The sequence below is a fragment of the Carlito syrichta genome, unplaced genomic scaffold (assembly GCF_000164805.1).
Source record: "Carlito syrichta isolate Samal-C Ts95f unplaced genomic scaffold, Tarsius_syrichta-2.0.1 Scaffold312553, whole genome shotgun sequence".
NCBI lineage: Eukaryota > Metazoa > Chordata > Mammalia > Primates > Tarsiidae > Carlito > Carlito syrichta.
The window spans coordinates 410,771-434,427 of NW_007256649.1; the positions used below are offsets into that span (position 1 = coordinate 410,771).

General features: G+C 41.3%; 1 protein-coding gene across 1 annotated transcript in view; it reads right to left on the reverse strand.

Annotated features, from left to right (window-relative positions):
- Positions 1 to 23,657, reverse strand: part of STK32A (serine/threonine kinase 32A) — a 141,478-nt gene that overhangs the window by 16,589 nt on the left and 101,232 nt on the right. Inside the window, exons 7-8 of the mRNA XM_008069928.1 lie at positions 17,314 to 17,403; positions 8,294 to 8,391 (exon numbers count right to left, since the gene is read on the reverse strand). Of these exons, the coding sequence (XP_008068119.1) occupies positions 8,294 to 8,391; positions 17,314 to 17,403 (188 nt within the window). The remainder of the gene's footprint in view (positions 1 to 8,293; positions 8,392 to 17,313; positions 17,404 to 23,657) is intronic.

The window sequence follows — 23,657 nt, forward strand, 5'->3', positions numbered from 1 at the left end:
ACCGCCCTCCAGCCTGCGCAACAGAGTGAGACTCCAAATCAAAAATATATATATACTAAAAAAAAAAAAATACTTTCTAGAAGAATCAGGTTCTTGTACAGTTTTAAACTGGAGAAAAATAAGTGAAGCAAAATAAAACCATGGATTTGTTACAGTTTTCACAGAATATCAGAGAAAAGCTGTTATTGATATTAATTTATTTCATACGGGCCTCACCAGCACTGAAATTTCATGTCATTTCTGTGAACTGTAATCTACTTAAAGTCACATTCTTGTTCATGGAGCCTAGCACATGGGTGTTCAATACATGGTGACTGAATGAACACACTTTCCACATTAGATTAACTCACCATAGAGCAGTAAATATGGATATGCATGTCGCACATGCTTGACCCTTTCCAGTCGTTTAACAAATGATTGTTAACTGATGCTCTAAATTGAGGGAAGTGAGAAGGTTCAAGTCTTTCCCTGTAGTAAATTAGTATTAAGAGGTAATGTAACATAATCAAGTGTTTGAGCTCTGAATACAAAAGGATTTGGGTGCTAAGCCAGGCCACTCAATTTCTGAGCATGTTACTTCATTTGTGAGATGAAGCTACTTCTTCTAGAAAATGAACACCATCTGAGATTGTTGGAAAAATTAAAGGAGACAATCCATGTAAAGTTCTCAATGGAGTGGCTAACTTGTAGCAGATATGATACAGAAGAGACATTTTTATTGTTACTGACCCAAGGGTAGAAAAGGGCAGATCGACATGTGAAAACACAGTGAACAGCAAGAGTCCTCAGGGAAGACTAAGTGACAGAAGGCTCCACTCTACACAAGGGAAGTCGGTGTCAGTTATTCAGGGAACTGAAGAATGACAGAAGGTGGCCCTTGAAAGGGAGATTAGGTCAAACTTCTATTTTTATTTTTGAGTTGGGGTTTCACTCTGTGCCAGGCTAGAGTTTAGTGGCACAATCATGGCTCACCACAGTCTTGACTGGGCTCAGACAATCCTTCCTTCTCAGCCTCTCAAGTAGCTAGGACTACAGGCATTCGCCATCATGCCTGGCTAATTTTTTAATTTTGTTTTTACCCATTTTTTTTTTTTGCCGAGACAAGATCTCGCTATGTTGCCCAGGATGGTCTTGAACTCCTGGGCTCAAATGATCCTTCCACCAAAGCACTGGGATTACAGATGTGAGCCACCCAGACTTTTTATTCATTTTAAGTAAGGTCTAAAATCAACTGCCACATTTTTTTCCTCTCTAGAGTCTAAACAAAGGGTCATAGCAAAATCATTAGTCTTGTTAATGATATAGTAGAAATAACCTAGTATCAAAAAAGGCATGCTAGGTGCTTTATCACAATGATCCATGTTGACAGTCCACCAGCCACAGGGCATGATAGGTTCCTTCATATTATTCAGTCCATGTATACTACTAAGAATAGGGTTAGACTTAGTATACTCAAGTTTCTAGGGTTACATGTGTATGCACATGTTTTTTACCTATGTTTCCTCTTTATTTTATCTTGTTTTAGAAAGTAAGATTTATTGAGAAGACAGAAAAGCTCCTACAGTGGGAGAGAACCCGAGCGGGTTGCCCTGTTTCCTCTTTATTTTAATTAATTGCTGCTTCTAAACCTCCTGTCTCTTGGCCATCCAGAAAAAAAAATGATTTGATAAACTTGAATGAATTAACTGATGAATGCCACAAGCAACTGGTTTAAGCACATATGTTTTTCACTTACTTTAGAAGGGCACAAGATTAAGCTTAATTTTTAAAAAATCTCCATGGCCTGCCAATATATTAAAAATAATCAGAATGTCTTTATCTTATTCATTATCTTATTTTTCATTCTAAATTTTAAAAATCACTTTAATTCATCCACTACCATAATTGCACATTTATCAAATATTATTGAATGCCTATTATGTTCCAGCACATCTGTTGGGTGCTGGGAGTACAACAAAAAACAAGGCAGATCTGACTTCTATATTGTGAAGTCTAGAGTCTACTGAAGGAAACATGTGCACTGCTATATAGATTGTACACACAGAAAGACACACACATGTTTATGTGAATGGAATACATGCTATAAGGAAAAAATGACAGTGTTCAATGACAGTATATATCAGACAAGTCTAAGGTAGCATATAAACTAAGACTGAGGATATAAAGAATGGATTAGGTTTAAAAGGAAAACGTTAGATGAAAACAAATGATGTGCTGTGATTATAGTCATATTTCAGAAATACAAAGTCAAAGATTACAGTAAGGACATACAAACTATGTATGTACCCATCATAACTTAATTACTGATGGGTAATACAAAACTACAAAAGACACGGCCCTGGGCCTTTGCAGTGGCAACGAGACAGCTGGGAGACAAGGAAGCAACAAGCAGAACTCTAAACCAAAATCAAACTCAGAAACCATGATGGTGTTTTTCAAGCACATTATCTTTTTAAGGCATATTTTTTTTTCTGTAGACAAGAACCTGTAAATATGGGAAAAATTATAGTATGGCACCCTTCTTCTGTGGTTTAGTTGTGCTGATACTTGTGATGAAATAGTATTTCATTTTCTTCAGATTATATTTTGAAACATAATTGCATATAGCCTATTGGTGATTCTTTCCTAGAATGCATCAAAATGGATTTATAGAGATTTGTCCCTCCAGTAAGACAACATACATTTATTATATCCCTATTAAAGTTTAATACTGTAAACACTGCTAAACTATATAAACTTCTTGCTTTACCTTTAATGAGTTAATCTAGTCATATAGAAACAATAAGCCAAACATAGATATACCTGGTTAAATTTATAATGGCAATATATTTGCAAAATGGATAATCCTAAAAAAAAAATAGATTTAGGTATTCTGATCGAGGAACACCTAGGTACATTTTACCTTATGAGATAAAGGAAAAAGTCTCAACCAAAAGGTACACATAATTCTATTTTTCATAAAACAATAAATCTATTTATCCATATCTTTCCATCTGAAAATGGATTATCCTTACAAGAACAGAAGTGATTTGGAAGTGAACACAACAAATGGTGAATTCTCAAAGGTGGGGTCTGAAGGTCAAAAAGAGTTTTATTAATTGGGAATTTTCTTTGCCTTAGGGACGATAGTTGATTTTGACTTTCATTTTTGTGGTTTTCTTTTTTTTCTTCTTATTTCAATAGTTTTGCAGAGGGTGTGAATAGTTTTTGGTTCCATGGATGTGTTGTATGGTGGTGAAGAAGTCTGAGCTTTAAGTGTAGCCACCACCCTCACCTGTGTACCTTGTACCTGATTGGTCATTTTTTGTGGTTTTCTACAGTTTCAGGTAAGTTTAAAATCAGAAGGTTCATAAAAGAGGTAGAATATGTAAGTGTTTAGAAGAGACACAGATCACTTTAGCTGGAGAGATCAGAGGACATTTCTTTAGAGGAGGTGCCATTTTGTTGTAGGCCATAAAGTACAGGTAGAATCTGAATATGAAGAGACCTGGAGAGACACCCCCCAAATTGGGATAGTTTAGTAGTGTGTTCTTTCTTAGAAACGACCAAAATACACTGGATATAAAGATTCTAGAAAGTCCTGCAAATAAGACACATCCTTTATTCAAACCTGATTTAGCAATTCCAAAACTTACGAAAAGTAATTTTATGAAGACCAGCATTTATCTTGGGAAATATATTTATAGACAAATAAATAAGAGGCTAAAGCAAAAAAAACCCAAGGGATGCTTTGAGAAGAAAAGAAGTTCAAAGAGGCAGAAGTGAGTTCATGAAGGGCCAGAATTATGGAAGCAAAACCTGAAACGCTTTGCTCTTCAAAGAATGCCAAGTTATGGCGTCTGAAGACTATGTGTGCTGGGGCGGGAGGTTAAGGCATGTGAAGGGCATGTGTGTGTGAAGCACTGGGGAGCAACAGCATTTTTTTTTTTTCTTAACAGGAAAAGTCAGCTCTTTGCTTTAGAAAAATGCATTTTTCTATGTTGTTACATCAGATCACAGGGAACTACCATAGAAGTAAAATGATATAGGAGAAAGAGAAAGTATTTTTTAGCAAAATCCTTTCCAGACATGTAAGAATATTTCTTTACATAGGCAATACACAATCCTAGGCATGTTTGAAGAATACTAGGCAGTCATTCTGTTTCTCAAGTCACTACTCAGCTTATGTTTTGCTAAAATGTCTTATAAAAGACTAGGGTAGAGCACTACTGCTCTAAACCACAGAAGGGACTGACAAGGGGTGGTGAGAGAGTTGGCTCATGAGAGGACATTAAGGATGAGAAGGGAAAGAACAGAGATGTTTCTACTCTCAAGTAAATGGTGTGATGCTCTTCCCTGTTTTCCTGTATAATCATTAGTAGCTTAGCCACTTTTTGACTGGATTTCTTTTAAAAAAAAAAAATTTTGAGTTGGGGCCTTACTCTGTCACCCAGGCTAGAGTGCAAAGGCATGATCACATTTCATCGCAACCTTGACTTCCTGGGCTCAGGTGATCCTCCCACCTCAGCCTCCCGAGTAACTGGGACTATAGGTGTGTGACAAACTCCTAGCTACTTTTTTGCATTTTGGAGAGACAAGTTCTTGCTATTTGCCTGGGCTGGTCTTGAACTCCTAGGCCCAAGGAATCCTCCAACCTTGCTAGATTTCTTTAGAAAATGGAAGAGAGCCCATCAGAAGATGGAAAAGGTAACACCTGATGCTGCCTAAGAGGAATCTACATGTTTGGTTGACAAGGGAGGTCCTCTCCTATTAATTTGAATAATTCACCCATATTTGAATATATTTAGAGAATAGTGTTATGATGATCTCCTCAGGGAAGGGGAAGTACAAACACCGAACTAATGAATGTTTAGGTGTGAAATGAACTCTATAGGATAAATGAAACAGATACAATTGTGAGATCCTTCAATTGCTTTAGAATCACTCATCTTTGATTTCCTGAGATGGAGCCATGGGACCATGATGAAATAGCCCCAACTTCTATCTAACAGTTTTTCTCATTTGTGAACAAGCCAGTTACTTGTGAGATGACACTTTTAATGAAGAAATATGGTGGAGTTATGTGGGACCAAAGGAGATGTTCTTGACACATGCGGAAAGAATGATTCTAAAACGTCAGGGGGTTGCACTGTGTATCTGCCTGTTGACTTGAGACTCAATTCTTTAGCCCTGTGGGAGAAACAAGATCCTAAAGTCATGTCTTCAACTCCCTGGCCTTGGAAAAATCACTGACTGCATCTAACACTGGGACCCTCCGAGTATACAACATGTTATGGACTGAATACTTGTGTCCCCACCCAGCATTCATAAGTGGAAGCCCTAACCCTCAATGTGATGGCATTTGAAGATGAAGCCTTTGGGAGGTAACTAGGGTTAGATTAGGTCCTGATGGTGGGTGGGGCCCTCATGATGGGATTAGTGGCCTTGTAAGAATAAAAAGAGAGAGAGATGCCTCTTTGCCCATCATGGAAAGACACAGTGGGAAGGAAGCCATCTGCAAGTCAGGAAGATAACCTTCCACAGAACCTGGCCGTGATGGCCCTGATCTCAGATGTCCAGCCTCCATGACTGAGAAAATAAACTTCTGTTGTTAAAGTCACTCAGTCTAGTATTCAGTCTTAGGCAACTCTAGCAGACTAAGATTTTGGTACTGAGGAGTGGGGTGCTGCCGTAACAAACATCTAGAAACGTGTAGGCAATGTTAAAACTGCTTACAGAGAGCAAACTGGAAGTTTCAGGTGCATGTGGAAATACAGAAATATGGAAGTATGGAAATTCGGCATTTCCATTCAAATCACAAAAAATGAGAAAGTGTGTTCTAAAGAGAACACGAGGGTGTGGCTGAGCAACCAACTGATTAAGAGATCACTGGTATGACCCATGGCCTTAACCAGCCATCTCAGCAGAAGCCAGAAATAAGGAGGCAATTATGCTAGCAGAGAGACCACCAGTCAGAATTAAAGGGGACAGAGAAGGTTGGATGGAATAAGGAAGGCTGTCAGACTTCCTGGGTTTCGCAGGACAGGACCATAAGCATGTGCTATGCTTCGGGTAAAGGGAAGAAGCACCCTGAGGGCAATCCAGAGATCTTCAGGACTGTCATTTCCCTGCAGGTCCAAAGTGCACTGGCTAAGGGGCAGGCCTACCTCCACCTCAATTTCAAAGGGCAGGACCACCACCCAACAGATGTGCATGGATGGAGCCCCCACAGAGAAGCAAGTGGAGAAGCCCTTATAGACAGCCACTTAAACCAGTCCCCCTTGTGACATCCTTGTGACAGTGATTTGGATTGACTTGGATGGCAGACCATCAAACCAAAGAGCATTATTATCAAGTCTTAAGATGTAATTTAATTTGTCCGCTATGTTTTGAACTTGCTTCATTTCTATTTCTCTCCTCTGAACCGGGATTGTTCATCCTATGCCTATGTCACCATTATATTTCGGAAGTACATAACTCGTCTGATTTTATGTTAATAGGTTCACAGTTGAAGAGAAATTACGTATTAGGATAAATCATACTTCGAGTCTTACCCATTCCCTATTACATGATGTTTAGATGAGATTTTGGATTTCAGACTAGAGCTGATGTTGGGATAAGTTAAGACTTCAGGGCTACTGGAATAGCATGAACATACTGTACATGCAAGAAGGACACAATTTTTTTTTTTTTTTTTTAGTCGGAGTCTCATTCTGTCACCCAGACTAGAGTGCAGTGGCCCACTCACGGCCAGGCGTTGACCCACTGGGCTCAGGCAATCCTTCCGCCTCAGACTTTCAAGTAACCAGAACTACAGACGTGTACCACCATGCCCAGCTAATTTTTTAATATATTGCAGAGAGGAGGTCTCAGGCAATCCTCTTGCCTCAGCCTCCCAAAGTGCTGGGATTGCAGGCTTGAGCCACCATGCCCGACTGGGACATAAATTTTTTAGGAGGGGACTGAGGGTGGAATGTTATGGACCAAATGTTTGTGCCCACCCAGAATTCATATGTTAAAGTCCTAACCCTCAATGTGATGGTATTTATGGCACCTTTGGCTGGTAATTAGGATTAGATTATGGTGGTAGAGCCTTCATGATAGAATTAGAGAAGAGAATATGAGAAGAGGAGGAGAGAGATCTAATTTCTCTCTCCTCCTCTTCTTCATGTGAAGACACAGCACAAAAGGCTGCTATGTGCAAGCTAGGAAGACAGCCCTCCACAGAACTCCATTATGCTGACACCTGATCTCCAACTTCCAGCCTCCATAAGTAAGAAAATATATGCCTGCTGTTTAAGTCATCCAGTCTACAATATTTTGTTATGATAGGCAGAGCTGAGTAAGACACAATCTTAGGGGAATAATTTTATATAATGCAATAGTTTATAAAAATTGTATGAAATATGTTTCAGTATATTTATTTTCTTTTCATCTCTTTTTTTTTTTCAGAAAAGTTTCTTAGTTTAAGAGATGTTTCCTTTAAAAAGAAATAACTCTAGTTTGTCACTGAACCCAGAACTCAGGGGCCAAATGATGAAATTCAACATGACAGGGCATGAATTATTGTTGTATTAATAATTCACACTAGTCAGGCGCAGTGGCTCATGCCTGTAATCCTAGCACTTTGGAAGGCTGAGATGAGACGATTGCTTGTGCCCAGGAATTTGAGGCCAGCCTAGGCAACATAGCAAGACTTTGTCTCTACAAAAAAAAAAAAAAATTAGCCGGGTGTGGTGGCATGTGCCGATAGTCCCAGTTATTCAGCTGGCCAAGCAGGAGGATTTCCTGAGACCAGGAGGTCAAGGCTGTGGTGAGCTGCAATCATGCCATTGCACTCCAGCCTGTGTGACAGACTGATACCAAACTCAAAAAAAAAAAAAAAAAAAAACCAAACAACAACAACAAAAACACTAGCCTTAGTGAAGTGTGTCTGAATTAAGGTCCTACCTATACTGTGCAAAATGACTTTCTTTAAACTCACAAAATATTTAGTGAGGTGTATTGATTTCTCCTCCTTGGGAGTTTACAATATCCGTATTATTCATTTAGTTTTATCTATGTAATTTAATGCCAACTGACATGGTTGGCTCCCTATGTGGGACAGAGAATTAATCTGTGCAGAAATCTCAAGGCTCACAGCTGGAGAGAAATCACGCCTCCGTCCGGTATTGAAGGTCTGAGCACTATCAGATGGTAAAGTTGCTTTCTGCTTTCGAGTGAGCTGCTTGGTTCTCAGCAAACAACACATTCCTTTACTCTCCAACAGGACTTGCTGGAAGAACAACCAAGAGGAAAGGCAACTCTACCATACCCGGCCTCTCAGCAGCTCATATGCTGTCACTCCCAGGGACCACCAATCAACAGCAAAGGAATAGCCTGCTTCTTTTCTGGAGCTGAACATCTCCGGTGCTGAAAAACAGAAAAATTAGGCCAGTTTTATTCCTTGAGACATTAACAAACCTATTTTCCTATCATGTTCCTCCAAAGGAGAATTTCCAGGGCAAAGGGCATTTACGCCTCCATGAATGTTTGTCATCCATGGCTAGACTGCTCACAGCAGGCAAACATCTCCAATTTTCTAATCTCTCTCAGTCACCTCATTCATCAGCCAACACACACAGGCATGCACAGGCCTTAATGAACAAACTCTTTTCTTATTTACATCATGCACCTATTAAAATTGGGTCCCACTGGGCCTCAAATATATGGCTATCCCTGAAATCAAGGAGGTGGAGAAGATGTCTTGATTTGAAAGGTTTGCACTAAAGGATCTAAATTTGTGTTACAGTAGCAAACAATGTTGCAAGCTGGTGCAACATACTGGAGTGGCTCTTCCTCTCAGAATCACCTGGAAGCAAGGAAAAAACCTGTAACCTCTTGCTGGGGGTAAGGGAGGGAGGACAGAGGTGGGGGCATTCCGGGAAATGTAAGTTTTATACCAGCTGTGGGTCCTTTACACTTTGTAACCATAGTTCTTTCAGTGGAGTCCAATGAAAATAGAACTACAGCCAACTTTATCCCCAGAGGAAATTCCCCAGTGATCCCCCAGTTACGCACTCTCCAAGTACTTGGACACACCATGAACCTTCCAAGAATCAGCCTCGTTCCTGATGGCATGGCAGGGAGAATGAAGCATAAGGTGAAGGTAGGCGTCTTGTGATGGTTCGCCATCTATGGGGCCAGGACAGAGGCCAAACTTCCGAGTAACCAGACAGAGATGCATTGAAGGGCCAAGCAAATACATCCACGACTCAAGCAACAGCTGCCATCATGAGCCCTGGAACTGTGCTGTCTGGGTTAGAATCCTGCCATCACCTCTTATGGGTGCCTCGAGCAAGTCAGTTGGCAGAACCTGAGCACTGGAGCAAAATCAAAATAAGGAGGTAGATGGCAATCTTTCTAGACTTAGAAACTAAATGAGATACTCCATGTCAAAGTCTCAGCACAGTGTCTGGCACCTAGAAACTGCTCCAAACATCAGGAACTCCTCTAGAGGGGTAAATGCTCATCACCGTGGGGAAGTGACTCAGTCAAGAGTGACGTATGGTTGATCCCAGGGGCTGGCTCTGGACCAAGGAAGCTGGCCTGCCTTGCCCAGTGCACGTAAGTCTTTTTAAGTTAAATCCTGTGGACCACATGCAAGTAGAGAAGTTGAGCGTTGACCTTCCCATGCCCAGGACTGATCCTGACCAGAGTCTGACACAGCAGGACCCAGTGGGCCTTGCCCCCTGAAGCACGCCCCTCTCATGTGTCTCTGCCTCCTTTCTGCGTGTCACAGCACATTTGGAAGGTCATGGCCCTGGCTCCATCACCCCCACAGACTGCAGGGACTCGATTTCCACTTTCCCGTCTTAGCATCTCCCGGCAGCGCATGTCAGATAGTCCCCAGGTGACGGCCGACAGACATCTCACTTAGAGACTCTGCAGAGAACTGAGCAACAACCAGACCCGCAGTGCTAAGAAAATGCCTAACAGAATAAACATCACTCTGTGAAAGCTTTGTATCCTGTCATACTGGGTTATCCTTAAGGCTTATATGAGTATCTTTTTACCATCTTTCCCTCCAGCTTTATTTAGTGAATGTTCCTTTTTCTCTTCTTCAACTTGCTCCCTTTTTAGGTATGGAGACACACAGATATGCACTCCTTCATTCAACAAATACTGTGTGCTGGGCACTGAGGAGATTTGATAAAACGGTAAGAAGAAATATCACAACAAAATACCAGATGGGCAATTCTTTGAGTCCTCAAATAGCTAGAAAACTGAGCAGGAAGGTACTGAAGTGTTTGCCCCAGGCCTTCAAGGAGATCCTTGCCCCAGAGAGGGACTGACAGAGTTGGGAGGAACCATGTGCCCTTCAAAAGGCCACTATTTCATTTGGTATTATGTTTGAAGTATTTCTATCCACAATTCACAGAATAAAGAATTTTTAAAAACTTCATAGCTAGAAGTGAATGCCTATGTGACTGTTATCCAGGTCAAGGAATAGAATCTTGCCCACTTCACTGTGTCCTCTCCTGTGCATAGCTCTACAATTCACTGTCCTAAATCGTTTCTTGTTTTTCTATATGTGTTCAGTCTCTCTGTATGTATTTTTAAACAAATAGTTTAGCTTTGTCTATTTTAGGCATAGCTTCCAGGGACCGTGTATAAATTGGCTGAAGAACTGTCCAAATGGTCACCTATTTATTTAGCTTATTTCAGTGTTTTATATTAAAGGGAACACTAACAAAGAAAAAAAAACACACTTTCTTATACTCTATTAAATCCCATCCCTTCATTCTATTATGCCCTAATAAATTAAATCCTATTCCTTGCATTCTTTTTTTAAAAAATTTATTTTATTATAGAGATGTGGGGTACAAGCGAGGATTAACTACATAAGTAGACTGCATGCAGGTGAAGTCTGGGCTTCCAACTGGCCCTCACTCCCCTGGTAGCGACCAGTACCCTTTGTTGTTGCCATGTGTCCTTCACTCTCCTCCCTCCCTCCCATCCCTAGCAGTGCCCAATGACTGCCAATCCCTCCCTTATGCTCATGTGTCTATTGTTCAGGGCCCACTTATGAGTGAGAACATGTGGTATTCAGTTCTTTGTTGCCACGATAGGTCATTATATGATGGTCTCCAACACCATCCAATTAGCTGCAGAGTCCATGATGATTTTGTTCTTTATGGCTGTGTAATACTCCGTCATGTATATGTACCACATTTTCTTTATCCAGTTCACTTTCAATGGGCAGTAGTGTTGGTTCCATGTTATTGCTATTGTGAATAGTGCAGCAATAAACATGAGTGTGCAAGGATCTTTTTGGTAGAACAATTTATGTTCCTCTGGGTATATTCCCAGGAGAGGGATTGCTGGATCATATAGATGGTCAATTTTTCATTCTTTTAGGAATCACCACACTGCTCTCCATAGAGCTTGTATGCCTACCAAAAGTGTAGAAGTATTCCCTTTTCATTTCACACACTTCAGCATCTGTTGGTTTTTGACTTATTAGCAATAGCCATCCTTACTGGAGTTTGGTGGTATCTTATTGATTGGCATTTCTAATGATCAGTGAGGCTGAGCAAATTCTCATGTGTCTGTTGGCTGCTTTTATGTCTTCTTTTGAGAAGTGTCTGTTCATATCCTTCATCCACTTTTTAGTGAAGTTGTTTGATTTTTTTTCCACTTTGTTTGAGCTTCTTGTAGGTTCTGGAAGTTAGGCCTTTGTCAGATGCATAATTTGAAAATATGTTTTCCCATTCTGTGGGCTTTCTTTTTACTCTCTTGATTTCTTTCTTTTTCTTTTTCTTTTTTTTGTGAGTTGGAGTCTCACTCTTGTCGCCCAGACTGGAGTGCAGTGGCACGCTTGCAGCCACCGCAGCCTCCACCTGCTGGACTTTGGTGATTCTTCTGCCTCAGCCTTCCAAATAGCTGGAACTACAGCTGCACACCACCACATCTGGCTAGTTTTTTGGTGATTTATTGTAAAGATGAGGTCTCACCAAGTTGCCCAGGTTGGTCTTGAACCCATGGGTTCAGTCAATCCTCTTGCCTTGGCCTCCCAAAGTGCTGGGATTACAGGCTGAGCCACTGCACCCAGCCTCTCTTGATTTCTTTTGCTGTATAGAAACTTTTCAGTTTGATGAGGTCCAACCTATCTTAGCTTTTGTAGCATTTGCTTTTGGGGTCTTGGTCATGAATTCATTTCCTGCTCTGATATCAGAATGGTGGTTCCTGTTTTCTTCTAGGATTTTTAAAGTTTGGGGTTTAACATTGAGGTCCTTGATTGGTTTTGAGTTGATTTTTTTATATGGTGATAGGTAGGGGTTCAGTTTCCTTCTTCTGCATGTGCTTAGTCAGTTTTCCCAGCACCATTTGCTAAATATGGTCTCCTTTCCCCAGGATTGTTATTGGTGACTTTGTTGAAGATAAGTTGGTTGGGAGACCATGTTTTAACTTCCTGAATATCTGTCCTATTCCATTGGTCTATGTCCCTATTTCTGTACCAATACCATGTCATCTTGGTTACTGTAGCTTTAAAGTTTAAAGTCTGGGAGGGTGATATCTCCCACTTTGTTCCTTTTGCTGAGGATTGTTTTGGCTATTTGTGCTCTTTTTTGTTTCCATATGAACTTCTGTATTGTTGTTTCCTGGTCTGAGAAGAAGGATGTTGGTAATTGGATGAATATTGGATTGAATCTGTAGGTTGCCTTAGGTAGGATGGACATCTTGGCAATATTGATTCTTTCAGTCCATGAGCAATAAAGGTTTTCCATTTGTTTGTATCATCCTTGATTTCTTTGAGCAGTGTTTTGTAGTTCTCATTGTAAAGACCTTTCACTTCTCTGGTTGGATGGATGCCAAGGTATTTTATTTTGTGTGTGGCTATCATGAATGTGCTTTTTACTTGGTCCTTTGCCTGCTTGCTTCTGGTGTATAGAAATGCAACCATTTTTTGCACATCGATTTTGAATCCTGAAACTTCACCAAAGTAGTTTATCAGTGTGAGGAGGTTTTCGGTGGACTTGCTTGGGTTTTCAAGACATAGAATCAAATCATCCACAAAGAGGGATAGCATAACGTTCTCTTTTCCTGTTTGGGTACCCCTGATTTCCTTCTCTTGCCTGATTGCTCTGGCAATCAGCACTATGTTGAATGGGAGGGATGAAAGTGAGTTTCCTTGTCTTGTTTCCATTCTTAAGGGAAATGCTTCCAATTTCTGCCCATTAAGCAAAATGTTGGCTGTGGGATTATCATAGATGACTCTTACAGTTTTGAGGAATGTTTCTTCTATGTCTAGGTGCTCAAGGGTTTTTGTCAAGAAAGGATACTGGATTTTGTTGAATACTTTTTCTGCATCTAATGTGGTTCTTGGTTTTACATCTGTTAAGGTACTGAATTATGTTTATGATCTTGCGAATGCATCCCAGCTCTGCATCGCAGGAATGAAGCCCACCTGGTCATGTTGAATGATCCTTGAGATGTGTTACTGGATCCGATTTACTAAAATCTTGTTGAGAATTTTTGCATTTATGTTCACCAAGGAGATTGGTCTGTAATTAATTCTCTTTCCTTGTTGGGTCTTTACCAGGTTTGGGTATCAGTATGTTAGCTTCATAAAGTGACTTGGGGAGAATTCCATCGTTCTCGATTGCCTGGAATACTTTCATTAAGATTAGTATCAGCTCCTCCTTATATGTTTTGTAGAATTTCTTTTGCTTATCAGCATTTTATACTTTTTTCACAGTGAACTTGTGTGTATCTATCTGTCTGTCTGTCTATACACACACATAAATATACATGTATATACATATATACATAAATAATTTGGAGAAGAACATTTTGATTTAGTGATCTGATTATACTATACAGACATGGGAGTGGGGAGAAGAAACTATTGGAGGGATGGAGAGAGCATGGAAGTAGAAGATAAATTATAAAAAGCAAAGCTTCCTTGCTGGGTGCAAAGTGGTGAAGAACTGGCAGACTAGATATCTTCTCATTTCCAGAACTATGGAACTGCTTTATAATATGCTCAGCTTCTTATATTAGTAGATATCTATTTCTCTAACCTTCATTCAGTAGTTCAGTTAGCTTTCCTTTTTTCTTTCTTTCTTTCTTCTTTTCTTTCTTTCTTGACTTTTTTTTTCTTTCTGGTTAACTGATAATTAGTATCCTACAGAAGAACTATAAAATGGGTGCTGATTGATTAGGTAGACTCGACCAAATCATTGGGAATGTAATTTTTAAATTTTAGGTTCAGGGAATACAAGTGCAGGTTTGTTACATCGGCATGTTGCATGATGGTGAGGTTTGTTACATTGGCATGTTGCATGATGGCTTCTACTGAACCCATCACCCAAGTAGTGAACATGGTACCCATAGGCAGCTTTTCAACCCTTTCCCTCCTCCAACCCTCTCTTTTAAGAGTCCCTAATGTCTGCTGGAAACATAATTTTTAAAAAGAGAAAGTAGAATTCTGCCCATAATACCTCTTGGAAAGACTCCCATCCAAAAATCAAAGGCAGGGCAGCTTCTGGGTAAAGGGGTAGCTGTGGCAATCAGAATCATTTTGGAGTAAGACAAGAAACATTTCCAACATGTTGACCTAATTAAGTTAACTTAGAACCATTTAAAAACCACAAATAAAAGTGTTTACATTTTTAAAAATCTCTCTCTTTTTTTAAGGAGCTGCTATAAAATAGTGATAAGTATAGTCTGCCTCATAGAGCTGCTAAGAAAAATAAACAAATACATGAATGTAAATATTGAATGGACTGTCTGGTCCACAGAAAGATTTCAATAAATATCAGCCACTGTTAATTACAATGGCGAAGTGGGGGGTATGTGGAAGTCTCCCTAGGTTCCAATTTCCTAGCTCTATCTTATGAAAAGACTAGAAATGTCAACTTTGAAAAAAATTTCATTATATAGCTTTTATACTTAAAATCACTGGGCCGAGGAAGGAAGGTGGCTCCCTGCACTCTCTTCACCATGGAAACAGCAGATGCACATCTTCTGCTTTGGCTCCAAGAAAATAGCCTTCAATATGGAAACCCAGGAAACCTGGGGATTAAACTCATCAGAGCAGCGGGCTTGGATATTCCTTTTTGTCATTGGAGTACCACAGGTTTTAGGCAGAAAATAGGTTGGATTCTATGTGTGCCTTACTCTAGAAGTGGCAAAAGAGATGTATCCCCCCCACTGATAATTGGAAGCCATGAAATTTGCAGTTGTTCAACTATCATATAAAATAGGGCTCATTTTTTCCCACAGAACATTTCTTTCTGTTGGAAAGTGGGGTGGTTCTGCACACAGTGCTCTCTCTCTCTCTCGCTTTAGTTAGATGGGGGAAGAGAATAAAGTATTAAAAGAAAATGGCATCGCTCTTGCCCTTTACTTCAAGTCTAAATATTTCACCCATGAATTCCTCTGACCATATCTAGCCAATACAGTTCATTCCACCCCTGACTTAATTCCACCACTTTAAACAGTGGCATCACCAGGTATAAACGTCTTAGCTAATCAGGGTAAAAGCAGGAGTGGTTTTCAGTCTCCTGTCACCTGCCAGCAGCAGAGTCTAGCCTCCTGTTTTTGCTGGATAGGAGGCTCCTTTAATGATAACTCTGTCTGTTGCCTAACAAATTTTAATCCCGCTTGGTTACTGCAACCAGCTTTAGATACTTTACAGTTCAGCCCTATAAATTTAAAAATGAATCTCCTATCTGATTCAAAGATCCTCACCTACTCCATCAGGCTAGGTTCAGCCACCCTGGTGTAGAGGTGAGGAATGGTCTGGTTCTCACTCACTTCCTTGTGCCTTTTCCTCAAAAGCATGATGTTTTAGGACATAGAAGGCCAGTGGAAGCAGAGAGATCCTATGTACACACACTGGCCTGCTGCAAGGTGACTTCTCATAGCTGACATAGCTTGTGGCCTGAGCAGAAGGTGACAATACCAGATGCACAGCAGAATTACCTGAAGAGCTTTTGAAGCATCCTATGCTGGACTCTACCTTCAAAGGTCAGACATAGATTCTGATCACCACTGGGACTGGTGGCGTCTCCAGGAAGCCATGCTGACAGAAGCCTCCCTCACTTCCAGTCACTGGAGGGGCTCCTGGGAAACTGGACCACATCTTCCAGCTAACCCATTCCTACTGCCTCCCAAACACATGTTCATTGCATACCTGTCTTCTGTCACTCTGATCCAAGACTAGCTCCCAGGCTGGTAGGCCTTTCATGGTCATTCAAGCTGTGTTAGCCCTGGGACAGTCGGCAAGTCCAACGATTGGATAGTCACCTAACTAAGAATAAAATACCAGGCACCTCTCTTCTTGCAGTCACCTTAGGAATTTACAGATGAATCTTGAGACCTGACTTGCCTGTCTCAGGAACCACCAGAGAGGGAGGAACGACTTCCTCCTCCTGAATACCATGTGCTCTCTCTTCCTATGTTGGGGGGTGGATAGGAGGCAGAACAGGCTCTACTAACCTGGTGTCTACACAGAAATAGCTGTTTCAAGCAACCAAGCTTAGAATTTGTATTTGATCTGCTACAACAAATTAAATTTGAGATCTAGCTGACAATTTTGAGCCTAACCTGATCTTTTAGTCACCTCTCAGCAAATTCTGAATCATCAGGGCAAAGCCCAGTTTCTCATCTCATTATACGCAAGATTATACAATGTCATTTAACTTTTCTAAGGCAAAATTTTCTCATCTTTAAAAAGAAGAACACCTGGGATTGTTGTAGTAATAAAACTAAAACTAAAATTATAGCTGAAAGGATAAACTTTGTAAACTTGACAGCCCTATGCATATAGTGCAGTATTATGTAAATAATGTTAAAATGATTCTCTGTCACTATGATTATCCTGCTTATTTATGTTCCTAGGTCTATGTGTGATTCTATTTTTCATCTGCTCCCACCAGAATACACACTCCATGACCTGGAGACCTTGTCTGCGCTGCTCACTACGGGGTCACTAGCATCGGAAACAGTGCCAGGCACACAGAGACAGTTCATAGATACCTAATTTATGACTTTGTTGTTGTTAGAAAATGGGTAGACACTGTCTAGTTAACTGATGAAATGTGCTTTCAGAATGTGATCACAGACCCTAGGACCTCCCCCAAAACCATCTCAGGTGCTTGCGGGAGGAGAATCTGAGACTCATCTCAGACCCATGAAACACAAGCTCCTCGGTCAAGGGCGAGAGGAGCTTGTCAGTTCCAGCTGCAAATCCATACAGTTGAGTCAGCCTGTAGTAAATGGCGTTCAGAGGAATGAAAAGCAAAAGCTTTGCTCTGTGACTACCGCAGCTCACGAAGCCCGTACCCATGTAAGGCTTGGTGCCAGCCATGGTGGTGATCTGCGTCTCCCTGGGCAGCATAGCCGCAATGTTGAAGTCTGTGATGTGCACGTGTCCTGGAGAGAGAAGGACCACAGACAGCATTAAGTCCCATTCAACCCAGCGGCACAGCCATGCTGCTAACTGAAAGCAACCGAAAGTTTAGTCTGTTGGTTGTTTTTCTGGTTTTTTTTTTTTTTTTTGAGTTGGAGTTCTCACCCTGTTGCCCAGGCTGGAGTGCAGTGGCCTGCTCACAGCCACCACAGCCTCGACCCACTGGGCTCAGGTGATCCTTCAGCCTCAACCTTCCAAGTAGCTGGAACTACACGCACGCGCCACCATGCCTGGCTAATTTTTTGATTTATTGTAGAGATGAAGTCTCACCAAGTTGCCCAGGCTAGTCTCGAACACACGGGCTCGGGCAATCCTCTCACCTCGGCCTTTCAAAGTGCTGGGATTATAGGCATGAGCCACCGTGCCTGGTCAGTCTGTTGATTCTTATATGCTAGTTGCAATTGGGTACAGGCAATAAAAGCTCAGTTATCCCACCACCACGGCTAATAGGGTCTTAAACCAGCAACCCTCCAGCAGCCAGAACACGATATGCAATGATTACAGTCCTTGACTGTAATCTTGTAGTCCATCCTCAAAAAGTTTTAACCTTAGTCGTTAAGTGTTTATCATCTGGTAAAGCTATTTAGGCAGTTTTTGTCTATTGACAACACTTTAAGCTGGGTTAGCCTGTGTCAAGAGGGAGAGGTCAAGAGATATTCAAAATATCAAATTTATAAGCATCTCTTATGGGATCTTTTTTAAAAATAAAAGAAGCAAACACGATTACTTCAAAGCTGGCATGAGTATGGATACAAAATGTATTTATCTGTCAAAAAAGAAAGTCCTTTTTCTCCTTGTTTTCCTGAAATATCATTAGTATTTTTTTGTCTGATAGTTCAGGTTGGCCCCTGAACCCCTAACAAAATAATTGTTATTAAGGGAGAGCAAGGGAAAACAAAATCAAGTTTTATTTTTAAAGGGACTCTATGAGGAACACAAGACTGGGAACTAGGAACCTGGCATGCTACCCTCTACTTTAACCTGAGTCAACCTTCTGAGCTGGCTCAGTCCTGGACTATCTGTGGTCATGTAGAAGTGGAGGCAGAGGGCATCTTAGGGCCACCGAGTTCCTGAAGTGGGGTCCCCAGGCCAGCAGCACTCTGATCACCTGGGAACTTGTCAGATGCAAATTCTTGGGCCAGACCTACTAAATCAGAAACTCTAGAGGTGGGCCCAGTGTTTCCACAGGATCTCAGATGATCCTGACTCCCAATCAAGTTTGAGATCACAGTTTTAAAAGAAGACATTTAGCAGAATGTCCTGATGCTAGTAAGTACTCAGGTATTTGTTAAACTCCGCTGAAAGAATGTTAAATGTTTCTGTTGTAAGTATTATTTACATTTGTATGATTAATCCAGTTTTCAAAATGTTGTTGCACAAAGTTTCCTGTTAGCCCGTGAGGTAGTACCTGTTTTATAGATGAAGCATTTATAGATGAGGCTAAGTCCACAAAGCTCAGAAGTAGTAGAGTTGGGGTTGAGACCTAGAATTTGGTCTGGGATCTTTTGGTGGGTTATGAATCTCCCAGGAACCTTGGGTGCTATATATCACAAGGCCAAAGAATGGAATGACTTGAAACAACTACAAGTTCTGCTTGGCTCTGAGTTCTTTCCTAGGAAAAGAAAGGAAGGGATCACTTGAGGACCAGTGTCCACTGGACCCTCTAGCCTGTGCTCTTGAGTTAAGCAATGAAAGTTGAATGTCACGGAACCACAGATGCTGGTCTCAAACCTCGACTCTAGTCCAGATGCTGCTGTGCTTCGCATCTGCTTCCCCTGGTGACCTATCTGCTGAGAGAGTTCAGGTTCCTGAAGACTGAAGAACACAGGAACTGCCTTGGGAATGAGGGACTTTCCCAGCTTCTCCCGTAAACCCAGGCCTTAGAGGAGAGTTCCTCAACCTCAGCAACAGTGAGATCTTGGACCCGATAATTCTTTGAGGTAGGAGGTGCCCTGTGCACTGCAGGATGTTTACTAGCACCCCAGCCTCTATGTGCTAGATGTCATGGCACTTCCCACCCCTGACTGGAATCCTGATCATCAAAATGTCTCCAGACATTCCAAATGTCCCCTACAGTAGAGCAAAATTAGCCCTAGTTGAAAACCACTGCCTTCGTGTAGAGTTTTCTAGGTACAGGGCTCAGAATGTCCTGAATGTAGCACCTTAGGAAAAAGTTTTTGTCTTTTCTGCTCACCTCTGTTGCTTGAGACAGAGGATTATACAAAAGATCTCAATTCATCTTGAGTCGCTGAATTCAGCCCTTCCTGCTGTCATGACTCACACCCCTCCTCACTGCACCGGTGCTCATCTGAGGGTCTGTCGTCAGCACAGACCTCGAGGGCACCACCACCATACGGGCGGGCACTGCCCCCGACGCGTAAGTCTCCCCTACTTGCATGTGTTTAGAGTATGTGCACCACATTTTTCTGTTAGAAACGCACAGCCCTAGCTACTATCTGCAACTTGATAGATCTTATGATCTGAGATAGGGTAACAGAATTCTGCATTGCATATTATTTTTAAAAGATACCATTCACTAGATTTTTAGGCACATTTGGGACTCCGTAAGGAGGAAGCTATTAAGGCAGCAGGCTCATTTTCTCCTTACCCTCCAGCCTGAGATTTGCCTCTGTTCCTTGTGAGTAGAGATAATATTAAGAAATCTAAATTATAGATGATGACATAATTGCCATTTTCTTTGATATGCCAGGCAGACATGATTGTTCCTTGCAGCATTTACTTCCTGAATAATTTACAAAAAACACAAGAATTTTAGACACTATGAAACTGACAGCATTGGATAGGCACTTAAACTGGTAGGACGCGAAAATATGTATCAGGACAGTTGGCCATAAACCATCCAAGACCCAGTGCCATCTTGACTCTGAACTCGTGAAGGGGATATCTGGGGGAGACAGTAATAAGTATGTTAAGCTGAACATCTATGCTTAACTAGAACATTTTTAAAGTCAAATTCTGATATCCAAGAAATATTCATTCACAGTGTGGAAAGATTTTCCATTTTACAATCAGTTCCTTTAAATGTCAATATTTTCTGATAAATATAAAGAATACGAATCAATCATATTCATGAAAAATATGAATCGATCATATTCTTCATAGTGGTCTGGAGTCAGACTACCTAGATTTGGATCCCAGATCAGCCACTAGGCAGAATCCAGTTTCACGTAGGAGTTAGGTTTTGAGCCTCAGATGCCTGCCTCATGGCATTATTGAGGGTTAAATGGGATGATGCCTGTCAAATGCTTGGCCCATGAGCTGGTATGTGGTTTGCCTCAGACAAATACCATTGTCCTGCTTAATGTCAGAGGGCTCATGCAGGTGTTGAGCGAGGGTGAAGAACGGGTATTTAATCCAGATCAGTGGAAGAAAAGAAAAGAACATGAATGAATAAGAATAAAACAAAGCTTCCACCTATTATTGAAAGGTGCTGAATCAGAATGTAAGCCATGTTGGGTAACACGTAGCTCATGTGGAGTGATAGGCATCCATTCTGGCAACATCCCAGGAAGAGGCCTGTGTGCGGTGAAATGTCACACGTGGAGATGGAGAAGACCAGCGAGGCCTTCCAACAGGAACTCCACATGTAAACTCTCCCAGCATGCACTTCTCATAAGGGCAATGTTATATAATGAGCTGGGGAGGCAGCAGGAATTGATCCACCTAAATGTGGGTGGTCATGGTCCCTGAGCAAGGTCTGAAAGTCCTAGTTTTTCAGAATCTGAATAAACAGGAAGCAAATAACTTCAAAAAACGTATTTTCTCCACAAATGGATTCCTAGCACAATGTTTAGAGAACAGCTCTCACTCTTTTTCATTTGTCTGCTTCTATACCATCATACCAATCCTTCCCAAACCAAATGTTTCCTTACTAACTGCAGTGATTTTTCAAGTTGAGTTCAGGATGGGAATACAGTACAGAAAAGCCTCCTCTTCCAGCCTAGGCAACATAGCAAGATCTCGTCTCTACAAAAAATAAAAATAAAAATAAATAAGCCAGGCGTGATGACATGCAGCTACTCAGTGGTGCCAGTTTCTCAGGAGGCTGAGGCAGAAGGAATGCCTGAGCCCAGAAGGTCGAAGCAGCAATGAGCTGTCATTGTGCCACTGTACTCATGCAATGGGCGACGAGTAAGACCCTGAATTTAAAAAGAGAGAGAAAAGAAAAATAAAAAAGAAAAGCCTTTTCTTAATTCATTGACCAAACCAAAATGCTTGAGAATGATAGGGGTTACTGTGAGTAATATACCAGATAACAGGTGTCAACTGAGACTGACTCCCAGGCAGACTGGAATGACTGCTCCTAACCCCCAAGCAACAGCTCACCCAGAATAAAATGCACACATTAAGAAAAGCAAAATGGGCCATTGAACATGTAGTTATTTGAGGACTGAGGATTTCTAACAAGTAGACAAGCAGATTCTTTGGCATATCACCTCTGGAATCAAAATAATTATTTGGAAAAGACAGGGAAGTACTCAGCTCTTTTGGACTCGATCTGATAAATATTTGGATAAGTGTTGGTATAGATAAAGTCACAGAAAAAAGGATGGAATGGTCCATGCTTTCTTCCCAAGGCTTAGGGAAAAAAGCCACAAGTATTTGAACTTCATTGAATGATTTCTTTGTGGCAGACATTGTATCAAGCCCTTTCCAAGTATTAGGGCAGTTAGTCTTACCATGACCCTAAGAAGCTAGTACTCTAAGACACAGAGAAAGTTTAGACAACTTGTGGAAACAGAGCTAGAGAGTGAATGAGCTGGGTTAGGACTAGGTGAGTGGATTGCCTGAGCCTGAAGGTTCGAGACCCACCTGGGCAACTTGGCGAGAGCTCGTCTCTACAATAAATCAAAAAATTAGCTGGGCCTGGTAGTACGCACCTGTAGTTCCAGCTACTTGGAAGTCTGAGGCGGAGGGATTACCGGAGCCCAGCAGGTCGAGGCTGCGGTGGCCGGGAGCGGCCACTGCACTCCAGTCTGGGCGACCGAGTGAGACTCCAACTCAAAAAAAAAAAGAAAAGAAAATTAGGAGGAGGAAGGAGTCACATGAAGGGGAAAAGGGTGATTTCATGGTAGAAAGAGGATGACGCCAGGACTGAGATCCGAAACTGAAATAGTGCTCTCTGAATGGAAGGCAATTCTTGAAAAGTTCTGGGATGATGGGACCTACATGCCTCCTCAGGGCCTCTACAATGACGGAGCAATGGGTACCATGCATAAAGGTACCTGGCTGAGAGGCCAGTGAGGACTGAACTCCAGCCTGGGTTCTGTTTGACCAGCCATGTGTTGTCAACAGGCTGTGGTGAGTGGAGCAAACATTTTCCCCTAGTTGCACAAAGGTGACCTCTAGAGGCTAGAAGAGTCACTGGTGTTTTGTTTATTGTTTGTTTTTCAAGAGATGAGGTCTTGCTATGTTGCCCAAGCTATCCTTGAATTCCTGGGCTCAAATGATTCTCCTTCCTCAGCTTCCCAAGTAGCTGGGAATACAGGCATGCACTGTTGCATCCGGCTCTGAATAGCTGGTGTTTTAATGAAAGTCACCTTCATGCTAAGTCTCACCATTACATTTCTGAGAGCCAGAGAATCTGTCATCAGATGTCAGCAGCAGTAAAGGTAAGGAGGAAATAAGGCATTGGAAGAAAGTGGAAAAAATCTTTTTGGACAGTCCATAAATAAGTAAAGACCCTGCGCTTTGAAATTAGAGGTCACAAACAAAAGTGTTTTTCAGCCCTCGGAGCACAGGTGGGATCAGGCAAGTCAGACTCAAAATTCAACAAGGTAAATAAATAATGAGTAGTAGATAGTGCTTGGAATTTCAGTTCCACTTGCAAATCCTTTTTGTAAAAATTGAGTGAATAAAAACTAATGATTTAGGACTCTCTCATCTGACAGCTTTCTAAATACATAACAAAAATCTTACAACCACTGTTAACATTAATGACACATGGGCTATGTGCCCTACAGGTCTGCCCTAGTGTACCAATAAGCCAAAATGTACATGAAAATTAATAGTAGGAAGACATTAGACACATTTAATCATGACGGGCAGAAGCTCGTTCCAGAGTACCAGTTGTTTACTTATGATTATCGTCACATCCCTAAATCACTTTCTTATCTGGGTACTACATATGGTTTTAGCAACTTTATATTTTTCTTTAAGCTGGCTGCTTTTTTTTTTTTTTTGAGTTGCAGTCTCA